General features: G+C 37.1%; 1 protein-coding gene across 1 annotated transcript; it reads left to right on the forward strand.

The window, feature by feature from the left end:
- Nucleotides 1-1,440: 1,440 nt before the first annotated feature.
- Nucleotides 1,441-12,092, forward strand: LOC134364530 (calpain-1 catalytic subunit-like). The gene is given in 4 exon segments (XM_063080421.1): nt 1,441-1,951; nt 1,954-2,000; nt 2,003-2,237; nt 12,037-12,092. Coding segments are annotated over 4 exon segments (849 nt in total).
- The last annotated feature ends 869 nt before the right edge of the window (nt 12,093-12,961 follow it).

Raw genomic sequence — 12,961 nt, forward strand, 5'->3', positions numbered from 1 at the left:
TTTTGGATTAAAAATATGTTGTAAGGGTTTATACAAATGTACAAATCAATGGTCAGATATTCCTTAGAAGAGCATGGCAGAAACAATTTAAATAAGCTCTAACACCTATTTCAACTTAAAAAAATTATTCTTTTTTTCCCCAATAAACTTTTAAATTCCCTACACAATTCCTCTGTGGTTAAGCTATGTAAGATTTGGCTCAAAAATCACTTTTTTTTATTTGCATTGCTAACTACCTTTCTCCACTTCCATACCAGGTACTGCGATCCTCCTCAATGTTGCTTTGAGTGCTGTGCACATCTTTCATTTAGTGTTAGCACGTTATGATGTAGTTGTTCATAACCCTCTCTCCTACTCTTAACACAGCAACTTCAGGGAAAGCATGGATCTGTGTTTCTTGTTTGTTTGCTTGGTTGGTTGTTTCTGTATCATCTGTGTTTATCAGTAAGTCTGGAAGATAGGAAACACTTATTCAATAATGAATGGATGAATGAATGAATGAGAGGACGGGCATATCTTTTTTGCCTGAGGCCAGAGTTGATATTTGGTTTGCCCAGCCCTGCCTGGCTAAGGATCAGCAAGACATTCCTCTACACATCACCAAATCTTCACAACCATGTATAAGAAAAACCCTTCCTGGTCATTCAGAAAGGTCTAGAAATTGTCTGTTCATGTTGATCTAACAACCTAGAGGCTAAAGTAAAAATTCTGGTTGTAATATAGGTGGTCATTTGCTATAATTTTAGACATATTATGATTAAATGAGATTTTGTGTGCCTCAAAATCTAACTACTTAAAACTTAAACAAAAGAGAAAATATCCCAACTTCTAGATAACTTGCTTTCAAATGAAATCGTGGAATATGACTCATTCACACTGAAGGAAAGGGATCTGTGCATTTAAAAAAATTACTGTTCTAGTAATGGGCTTGCATCTGACACTGAACCTCAAGGAAGCTTTCCTGTTTATGTTTGAACATTTTGTTTTCACATTTTGTTTTCTTAAGTCAATTAGGGAAGGCTCTTGCAAGATTGAGAAGGTGTGTTCCCATATCCACAGGATATTTCTGTATATTAAACACTCAGCATTAGCCAACCCTCAGGTTAATATTGATTGTCATCTGAATAATAATGGGCATCAGTCTATTGTTTATTACAACTTTAACAACTATAATTAGCTCTAACTACGAAGCATTTCTTAGGTAGAAAGTGAGTATTCAAATGTAAGAAAATCCATTAGAGCTACTCTGAGAGCACAGTAAATATCTGCCATCACGGAGGGGAGCGCCCCCGCGGGGGCTGCCGAAACCACTCACCCACCTTCTGGGTGAACCCCCAGTTCAAGGTCCGGCTGCAGGAGGTGGATGGCGTGGACGCTCATGGGATGGCCAGTCCGGCTGCAGCTTCATGCTGGCCGTCACTTGGGCGCACCACCGGCGACATGAAGATCACCGGCCTCGCGCTCTCCAAGGTCCCCCGGGGGCTGGAAGGACAGCCGGCCCTGCACTGGAAGCGTGACTTCTCCCTGGCCAAAGCGTCCCAGCTGCGCTCAGAGCAGTCCATCAACCTGCAGGTGATCAGCACCCGCTTTTGCCTGTCGCCTGAAGAATGTGCTGGTACCCTCCACCTTCGAGGGGGACAGGGAGGGGACTTCGTGCTGCACTTCTTCTCGGAGGTGAGCACTGGGATCAAGGAGCTAGATGACCAGGTCCAGGCCAGCCTCCCTGACGAGCAAGTGTTCTCACATGAAACTGATGAGAACTTCGAGGCCCTCTTCAGGCAACTGGCAGGGGAGGACTTGGAGGTCAGCGTCAAAGAGCTGCAGAACGTCCTCAACAGGATCATCAGCAAACCCAAAGGCCTGCAGACCAAGGGCTTCAGCGCGGGGTCACCCTGCTGCATGGGGAGCCTCATGGACCGTGATGGCAAAAGGAAGCTGGGCCTGGTGCAGTTCATGTCCTGTGGAGCCGCATCTGGAATTACCTGTCCATCTTCCAGAAGAAGTTGACGTGGACATGTTGGGCAGCATGAGCACCTATGAGATGCAGATGGCTGTTGAGTCTGCAGGCTTTGACCTCAGCAAGAAGCTGTATGAGCTCATTATCACTTGCTACTCCGGGAATGACCTGCCCATAGACTTTGACAACCTTGTGTACTGCCTGGTGCCACTGGAGACCATGTTCCATTTTTTCAAAACTCTGGACACAGATCTGGAGGAAGTCGTGACCTTTGAATTAAGTGATCACATGTTTGAGGCGGGAGCTCAGGCCACCCTTGCTGTGTCCCTCTCCTTCCTCATCTGCCAAGCCACGCCCTCCTGCCATGCCACACTGGGCCATGCCAGCTGCAAGCGCCTCATTTGGGGTATGGAGGTGGCCTTGTCCTCCTGTCCCTTCTCTCAGACACCACTGTTCATCTACTCTGGGCAGAGCTGTGTGGCCTCCCTGCCTGTGCCAGTCATGGGTTCAGGATGGATTCCCCTGTCGCCTCCCATCAGCAAGCCACAAGGGAACTTTTGCTTGTTCCTGCCTCACGGTGGGGCCTCAAGAGGAGCTGATAGCCCCAGCCCCCCCCAATCCTGATGTGTCCCCTCCCTTTACTCTAGAAGCCACCTACTCAGGCCCTCCTGCAGATTTTAAACTATAACCACTAGCTCAGCACAGGCTAGACATGTGGGGCTCCCCTCCCGTCTGGGGGAGCCTCTGGTGCTGGGAACGCCTATACCTTCCCACGTAGCAACGAACACCCCTCTGCCTCACAGCCCTGCCCTGCTGGCTCACCAGGAGCTGTCCAGCCTGAGAGTAATCAGGCCTTTCATCCCTCCGTTTTTATTGATGATTTTAAAGGGGACTCTTCAGGGACTGGTGTACTGGTTATGGGGATGACAGAGACATTGGGATTGAGGTAGGGAGATCCTATGTTTGCATGCAGAGAAACCCTAAATAATAAAAGAAAAGGCCTCCCCTCCTAAAAAAAAAAAAAGAAAGAAAGAAAGAAAACAAGAAATATTTGCCATCAGCTACCTACTCTTCAAAATTCAGGTAAAGGTAATTTTTTTTTTTTTGCCTGCTTTATTATCAATTCTTTATTTCTTTTTCTTTTTGATAAAAGGGGCTTATTAAAAAAATTAAAACAGATATAGCTGTAGAGGTAATATATTTATTCTCTAGTAATAAATTATATATTTTATATATTATACATTACTTTGTTATTATAAACCATTTTACATATTGTATGTATAAATATATATGTAATTACACAAACATATGTATTCTGTCTGCATAACTTAATATATACAAAACTTTGTCCCCCCTTACAGATATTTCCAAATTAAAATGCTAAGTTAACTTTATGTTTCTATCAGAATATTTTCAAACTGTTAATTACAAAATAATGTCTACTTTGGCAATGTGAACACACTAATGGAGACATTGTTTCTTACAGAATCCCTCAATGGTTGATATTTCAGAAGGGCTAAGAACAAAGCTTGATATTTTGCAGATTCATGAGATCAGCACCAACTAGTTTTAAGCAATGACTATAGTATCAGAAAATGAGACAAAGATAATTTTTATTGTAATTTACAAGCTTTAATACTGTCTAATTTACTGATGTACATTTCTAGTTTGCCCATGAGTGGTGAACCATTGTGTATGCCTATAGTGTATTTCAATTCTCAAGTTATGCTTTTGATACTAATGCCTTTCAAGTATAAACTGACATTTTAGTCACAGACCTCATGGACAGTACTTTTGAGGTGTGAATAGTCGGCATATTCAGCTACAGATGTCAGCATTTGGCTTCCTAAGCTCCCTGCTAAGTAAAAAAGTCTTCACCGTTACCCAAGCCTACTAGGCTGAACTTTTTAATGGTAGTGTGGAGAACTGTATGTGTCATAGTTTGAATTGTGCCCCTCAAAAATAACATATTGAAGTACTAACTCCCAATACCTCAGAATGTGACCTTATTTGGAAATACAGCTAGTAAGGATGAGGTCATACTGGAGTAGACTGGGACCCTAATCAAACATGACTGGTCTTCTGAAAAGAGGACATTTTGATACAGGTATGCACACAGAGAGAACACCATGTGGAGATGAAGATGGAGATCAGAATGATACAGCAGAATCTGGGGAACACCAAAGATTGCCAGCCAACCACTAGGAGCTAGGAAAAGAGGCATGGGACAAATTTCTCCCTTATAACCTTGGGAGGAACCAACTCTGCCAACAACTTGATCTCAGACTTCCAGCCTCCAGCACTGTGAGACAATAAATCTCTGTGTTGTTTAAGCTACCCAGTTTGTGGTACTTTGTTATGGCAGCCCTAACAAAGTAGGTGAAACCTTGAGAACTACTTGATCTTGGTCCTTCTTGACTAAGATACTTATGTACTAGGGGTCTTCAAAAGTTCTTATCATCTTTTATTTCCATTTTTCTATGAATTTTTTAAAGTAGCCTCATGTGACATTAGTGTGTGTATGCATAAGTAACTATCTATATCTGTACCTGTATCTATCTATACACCTTCATGAAGCATTGAGATCAGAAAGAGGTATTTGTAGTTCCTTGGGCCTTGAGACCTATTTTCCTTTCTCCTAATATGTCCTAAACATTGAGTGAAGGAGCCAGGCTAATTTCAGCTTTGAAATCCAAATTAATTTTTTTTGGCTGTTCTTTAAATTTTCATCCAAGTTGTTTGTTTACATTTGTTTTTAAGTTGAGATGGGATATAAAACCATTTTTGATACATGCATCAAAATATAACAGAAGCTTTCAGTTTTCTATCATTGTTATTTATTTGGGTCAGTTGTGGAAGGAGCACTGTTTAGCCCATAGTGATTCTGGTATTTAAAGCTTATTTTACATATTTATACCATTACTGTAGTGGTAGGTTATAAGGGATCTTATCTCTTTGAGGTTCCCTCAAGTCTCTAGGATGGTAATGAGGAAGGCTTGGTGCTGCTGGTCATCCATGTTACAAAATAACCATAGTGTTGGACCCAAGAAAGAGAGAACACTGCTTGAGATGATGAAGCTAAGTTTGATAAGTCAGAGACCCTGATCAAGATAAATTATGTTCCAAAGTAACAGTTAACTCTAACCTGGCTTTCAAATGTCCCAAACCAGGTGTGACTTAAAAATGCATGGTTTCGTGTTTGATGAAGAAGGATAATATAAGACTGAGATAAGAAGGGTTAAAGAAGAAAAAGGAGAAAAGGAAGAAAAATGGATAGCAAGTGGAATAGAGAGAAACTGAGGGGAAAAACACTCAGAGAAGCAATAAAAATTGAAGGCTTCACAGAAAGGATAATTAAACAGAGGTTTAGCAAGTTAGAAAAAGAAAAAAAAATGCAATTACTTTAAAAAAAAAAGTCAACCTAAGTATAAAAGACACCCTGTTACCACTCTGGTTGTAAGTTTCAGGGAATTATTGTACTCTCTGCTTATGTAAGTAGTGAGTTTTTGGATAGTAGAATGTTTGAGGCAGGGGGCGGTGCACTCGCACCCACATGCACATGTGTGCTTCTGTGCTCCTCTCTTTGTATCCTCAGCATTTAGGCAAATTGCCTGACAAATACTAAGTGCTTAATAAATGCTTGTTAAATGAATGATCTTTGGGTAGCCATTCACAGTTATTCAATTTGTTCCGATTCGCAAATCATTGGCGGAAGTATTCTTAATGAGATAACTGGAACCATCCACTAATTCAGATATTATACTCTGCTCTAGAATAGAGCATTAGTAAAAAGAGGATATGATAGTAACGGCTGGATGAAATCAAATCTCTTTCTAGATGTTTCCCACTTCTTTTTTACGTTCTTAGAAATAGAGCTCTTGGGACACCTAAGGAAAGCCTGGCACTTGAGTAGTCGAACAGTACAGCAAAGCATCACTTTTACTAAACAGATTTTTCTCATATTCAGGCCCTGCAGGCTTGCAAAATATGCTTCCAGCAGATGGCGTTTTGCATAGGTAATAAAGATGTTCACATCTCCAGAGTCTTGTAATTACCTTAAGAATTAGGAGAAGGAAAATAGAAAAGGAGTAAATTCCTTTTGCTTTCCCTCCTTTTAAGTTCCATTATCATAATCTGTATCCCATTTCAATTTTCATTCCTCTCCAAAGAGTACAGCAAGCTAATAGGCAATGAGAGTAGTGTGTATCAGAGAGACAATTTAATTGCTCTGCTAAAAAAGAAATGCAACTTACACAAAACAGGGCCAACATTTTCCATTTGATCTTACAACTCAAATGTCAACTGTACCATATGTTTTATGTGATTTGAAAGAGCATAAGTGGAAACAAAGATTTTAAAAACTCCATTCTGCCTTACTACTATTTTATCCATTAAAAAAAAAAAAAAAAAAACCTTCAGTGGCATTTAACAAACTTAAAACAATCATCAAGAATATGTCAAGGTCTCTCTACAAACTACTCTAGTGTATATGAAACTGGTTGACCGTTTTTGTTTGAAATCATTGATGGTGTGGTGTGTTAAATTACCGAAAGCCTTTCAGAATTCTGGCTTGCAAAGCACGTGGAAAATGAATAGTGTGGCTACTCGGTGCACTCATTTGCATATCAATGCTGAGGATTCTGGTGGTTTCATAGAAATGATAGTGATTGAGGTCAGATAAGGAAAGTGAGGGGTTTGGATGTATACAGGGATCACCAGAATTCTCTCTACTTGCATGCCAACATTTCAAATGATTTCCCCAGTAGGATACGCTAGATTTTTCATTGTTTTGTGTGTTCTGAAGTAGCATTATGGAAACCTGAATGGGGATGTAGAGGTGGATGTTTTGAATTCTCATCCAAAAAATTTTTTCATAAAAAATAATTCTCTGCCAAAATTTCAAAGTCCAACAGCTTGAGATCTCTGACTCTTTTCCTTTTTGGTTTTATTCCTTTTTTTTAAAGAAAATCATATTAAATAAAATATGAACATTTTTGCTCAAGAAAGCCAAGTTATGAGCAATAGTTTACCAAAAAACGAACAGATTTTTTTCTCATTATATTTTATTTGCCAATTAGAATTATGCTACCCATAAAATCTACAGTTAAGTATATAGATATTATTAGTTCTGTCATAAATGTGAAGGTATATTGGGAAACCTCACGTTAATTTTTTCAAGTGATATCATATTCAGTCTGGGAATTAGTATGGCAGGAAATGTAATACTTGAACTATTTTTATATATATGAAAATTTTAAAAGAGCATAATTTGGATCAATATGTCATATTGAAAAATGGGTGACTCTAGAAAGAGGTCAGGGACATAGCAAATGTTTTACCTTTAACTGGAAACACTTAAATAATGCCTATGTACATTCTTCTAATTCCCCTTTACTCTTAATAACCATCTAGAATGTAAGCACCATGAGGGCAGGAACTAATGTTCTCTTAACTGCTGTATCAGCAATGCCTTGAATAGCATTGGGAATATAGTAAGAGCTTAATACAAAATCGTTGAATAAAGGATGGATTAATTACCAAAATCCATTCTGGAAAGAGGTTCACTTTTGTGAACCAATAATATTAATGAACACCAAAGAAGGAGTTCTCACATGTCCCTCTTTAGCTTCAACCATTCTCCCAAGCTCAAGTTACACTTTGTCACCTGCTCCTAGTCCTGCTAGTTCCCCAAACAAAGCAACAGTAGCATGTCCCCAGATAAATTCATCATTTTCCCTGCCCTGAATTTTTCCTTCTATCAGGTAACGTAGACATTGTTCCTTTATTATTTTTCAATATTTTGAAATCTGCCTTAACTTTAGGAGGCTGCCTCAGGGCCTGTCACTTATGCTGTCCCTCTCAGTCCTCTATCCAAGCCCCTTCCTTCTCTTACTCAGAGTCTTATTTCCTCTTCCTTAGACAAGGATTAAATAAAATTTCTAATTATTCAGCCTGCCTCAAATTATATGTTCTTCTAATCCATTCTATATAATAAAAGGGATACATGCATTTTTTAATTTAATTGGCTCATGTGCTTTCCATCACCAAACTCTCAGTAGCCCATAAATTTCTACTATAGTTTTTACTATATTTTCTAAGTTCTCAAAACAAGCCTTGAGGCATATTACTAATGATTTTAGGCACATACTTCAATTTCTAAAGAACCTCATTATTTGATACTCTCCAAACAAAGGGTTTTAGGAGTTCGGCCCTCCCTTCCTTTGCTTATGCTCTTTCTTCTTCCTGGAAACCCCTTTCCACTGTGTTATCCCTCTCAAAATGTAATTCAGCTTTTAGGCTTAATGGCATTAGTGAAAATGGTACTGTCAACAAAAAGCAACTCAGAAGGTCCAGATCAGAGATTTCTCCTGCCTTTAAATTCACGCAGTATACATTCCTCCCTTCTGGAATTTTGCATGGTATCTTATATTATAGAGCTATGCATGCATATTTCCTGTTATAAGTTCTTCAGGACACTACTGATGTCATACTACCAAATTTGCAGCCTCCTCTATAAAGACTTGCATATAGTAGGAATTTGATTATTGAATTAATAAATCAATCTAACCATTTATCTTCCACAAGAATGATTCAATGTTTATATCAGGCATTAAAATGTTCAATTAAAATACAATTCATTTTTGCACTGCTATTTTGTACTTGCAAATTAAATACTAATACTAGTGAATATAAAAGATGTTTTGTCATTAAAAGTTTTAGACTATTTAATGTAAGCTTGATGGGAGTAATTTAGCACTCTTTGTGTCAAAGGAAAGGTATCAATTAATATCACATGATTTTGTTGATATAATCATTGTTAGCGCAATGAAAAATAATATAGACAGCAAGTTGATTTGTTCATTGGAATAAAAGTATTCTAGAGCCTTAAGATTCCATTGATTATTTAAAATATCCACTGTGGTAGTGGCATTCATTACAAATTGTGGTTAAAAACAATGTTAATATTTAGTCTAGACCTGTGGTCCACTTGTCTTGGAGAGTTAACACACAGATTACTATGCCCCACTTCCAGTGTTTCTTCTGATCCAGTAGGTCTGGAGTGGGGTCCCCAAACGTGCATTTTTTATAAATCCTCAGTTGATGTTGATGCTGCTGGTCTAAGTACTTCACTTTGAAAAGCACTGGTCTAGATTATGCAAAAAGAATGATAGACATTACCATAATTCTGGGTATATGTGTGTTAATTGAGACTGTTTCAGTTGACTAAACCTGTGAGATAAAAAGAGGATCTCATGTGCAAGTGTTACTCTGCAGAGTCCTACCCAGAACGCTTTTATTGTCAGGTGCATTCAACTTCTACCTGCATCAAATATTTGAATTCTAGAAGTTAGTGTGTAACAAAAAAATCAAAACCGTGATAGCATAATGGTCTTTTCTCCCATGCTAATCATTGTATTCCCAATGCAGCTCTAAGACACACAAGGTTCTTAATAAATATTTATAAATACAAGAATTAATAAAATCAAAAGTGGATATAGTGCTGAATTAGTTTATAATAATAATTATAATAATAAGTAGAAACTGAATAAAAGTATGTACCATTATTTTAACAGGCCTAAGAGGAACTCACCTGAGGAAACAGACTTAAGATGAAGTTGAAACTTTCTGCTGTATAGGAGTCTTCAATAAATCTCTGCCCTGAGATGTGTCTTGCTAGTTAGCTACCAAACGGTAACAACTAAATGTGTTGGGTAATATCTGTCTCTACGTGTCTTTGTTAGAGATGATACATGTTTCCATTAAGAAAAGGTATTAATTTTAAAACATATGAAGATTCTCCCCTCAATCTTAAAATAATTATCTGATAAAACCACCTTTAAAAATGGACCTGTGAAGAACACGTGGAGATCTCCAGAACACATGTTTTGAAAATACTCTGATGGCTTTTGCTGAACCCAAAACACCCAAGCTTTGTTTTTTTGTTTGTTTTTTCTTGATATACATATTTCTCTCAACTTTCATATTACACCTGACACATAATTTTATTTTAGTTCATTGATTACTAGAGAATTAAACCCATAGAGGATAGATAATGTTTGCATATATACCTAAAATCAGATTTTATGGAATTATCAAATTGGTTAAAAATTTAAAAACAAAAAATATAAACAAGGAACACTTCACAGTTATTCAAGAAATCTGAGTGAAGACCTGAAAATTTTTGGCAACGCACTGCTGAATTTCAAATGTATAATTGTTGTTAAATAATAGTTATTCTGAATATTTTGATTAATGCTTTAATATATGTTTATAGTTTAAATAAATAAGTGATCACAATTCTTTCTTTTACTTCTTGGATCAAGATGAAGTTCAGTAAAGAATGAAGTGAATACTAATTGTTTATCTCACAACAACAATAAGAGTCAAACTGAAATACATTTTAATTGCCACAAAGATTTCTAAATATACTTTGGGGGATAAAATAATTCAGTATTGAAAGTCTGAAATTCTCGTTATATAGGACCCTTGATATATTTTTCTAATTTATGAGGCATGATTATAATAGTTATAGTTAGATCATTAAACTGTTTTAAGGCAACACACATGATTATGTGTGTTTATGTATGTATGTGTGTGTATATATACATATATACACACGGACAGAAAACAGTATTATTAAATGATGCTTAAAAATATATCTTTTGTATCGAGATTGTCAATAATTTTAATTTTCTATGTATTCCTTACTTTTTCCCCCTCTCTATATTCTCTTTAACAATGAACACGTATTACTTCAATGGTAATTTTTTTTTTTTTTTTTTTTTTTGTCTTTTTTGTGACCGGTAAGGGGATCGCAACCCTTGGCTTGGTGTCCTCCGCACTGCACTCAGCCAGTGAGTGCACTGGCCATCCCTATAAAGGATCCGAACCCGCGGAGGGAGCGCCACACTCTCCCGAGTGCACCACAGGTTGGCCCAATGGTAAAAAGTTTAAATATTGAAAATGTTAATCTAATTAAGTTCAGATTATTAGTGAAGCATTATACCTCAATAGATTGCTTGCTTTTTTTTTTTTTTTTCTTGGAAGCTGGAAATGTTAAATTCAGTGTGAAATCGTGTAGGTGAGCCAAAATATACTAGGACTACTTACAACCAATCATCACTGTGCTCCATTTACTAACAAAAATTCCCACGTTATGCATAAGAAAGATTCAGTACATTAAAGAGTACAGTTTGCTGTCCATGTCGAAATGGTTAGAACCGGGAAGGTTATGGTACCCCATTTGACCATTAACCAGCACATGTTGTCGAGAAATCTAAAATTAGAAGACACTTGGTGATATCACAAACTATTTCTGGGCACCTGCAGAAAAACAAATGGTGGCACAAAACGGAACTGCCAAACACCAGCTGGTCTGGTAGTCAACATTCATGAGCTCTGAGAGTTTTATAACATGTCTTACATGTGAGACAATCAATTCTCATTAAACTTTCTTATCCACAGTGATTTCACTTTACAGATTATATAAGAACAACTGCATCCCAAGTATGCACATTTTTAAGTAACTAGTGACTTACTGCTCTTGAAATTTCAATAGGAAAATGAACCCTGATGAGGCCACTTAAAAGATAAACTGGGTAAACCTAGTGTTAGTAGCCTGACATGTATCTTCTCCTTTGTGTGAGACATACAACTTTGGTGTGTGAATTATTCTAGTGCATTCTGGAACCTCAAGGTCTATATTTTTTCTCAAATGTAGTAATTCCAGTAAGTATCCTACCTGGAACTGAATAAGAAGAGCTGTGATTTAATGTGGGTTTCCACTAGAAAAGCACGATAACTTTCTGACCCCTGACACTGCCCTGAAAGTCATATTTAAAACAGGGCCTTTTCAAAACTCCAGGGTTTTTCTACTACTCATTTCCTGCCCTAATCACTGTCTATTTGGGTTGTACAATTCCAGGAAGCTCAGTCATTGCCAAGTTCATTTGAGAGACTGAATTGGCTCAAGTTTGATGTAGATTTAATGATAAAAATGGATCTGACTTTATTCTAGTTCTTGGTCTGTCTTTTGGGCTTAAGTCATTCAGATCAAGAATAGGTTCTGGCTTACTAAGAATGGTTAGAAAGAGTTACTATGTTCATATTTAGATGTAAAATGGATGATTTATGACAGGAACATTTAGAAAATAATCATTCATTTCTTTCCATCAATTCTATGTTATCCCAAGGGTTTGTTCAACAGATGGACATAATTTGCATACTTGACTACCACAGTTTTCTTAATTGCATTTTCCCAGCATACTCTATTACATTTCTAGTCTATTAGGTTTCTTTTAGAATTTCACTCTGAAAAATATACATAACATTTATTAAGTTACTATGTTTCCTACATATGTTTGCTTCCCTGCAAAATCTAGTGTTTGGAAGCTTTAGACATTTGGGATACAATGAAAATCTATTACCACACTTTAAGCTCAACTCTTAGTATCTCTCAAACTTAATACCTCTGTTTTGTAATAAGCCTTTGTGTTTTAGTGAAAAATACTTCATAATATATTTTTATGTTAGGATGATTCATAATCCACTAATTATGTACAATATTTTAAGATTTGAATGTTAATTTGTTTAAAATTGATCATTAACCTCTAACAAATACCTAGACAATTCAACATTAAAAAATTAATTCTTAGGAGTAGGAAAGGATTAATAGGTGGAGGACAGAGGATTTTTAAGGCAGTGAAAATACTTCATATGATATTATAATGTGGGATACATGTCATTATACATCTGTCCAAACTCTAGAATGTACAGCACTGGGAGTGAACCCTAATGGACATTGGGTGATGATGATGTGTCAGTCTAGCTTCATCAGCTATAACAAATGTACCACTCTGAAGGGGGATATTGATAATAGGAGAGGCTGTGCAAGTGTAGGGGCAGGAGGTATATGGGAAGTCTCTGTACCATCCTCCTGATTTTGTTATGAACCTAAAACTGTTCTAAAAAAAATAAAGTCTTCAGAAAAAAACAATTCTTTTC

This window comes from Cynocephalus volans, chromosome 16, assembly GCF_027409185.1.
Source record: "Cynocephalus volans isolate mCynVol1 chromosome 16, mCynVol1.pri, whole genome shotgun sequence".
Classification (NCBI taxonomy): Eukaryota; Metazoa; Chordata; class Mammalia; order Dermoptera; family Cynocephalidae; genus Cynocephalus; species Cynocephalus volans.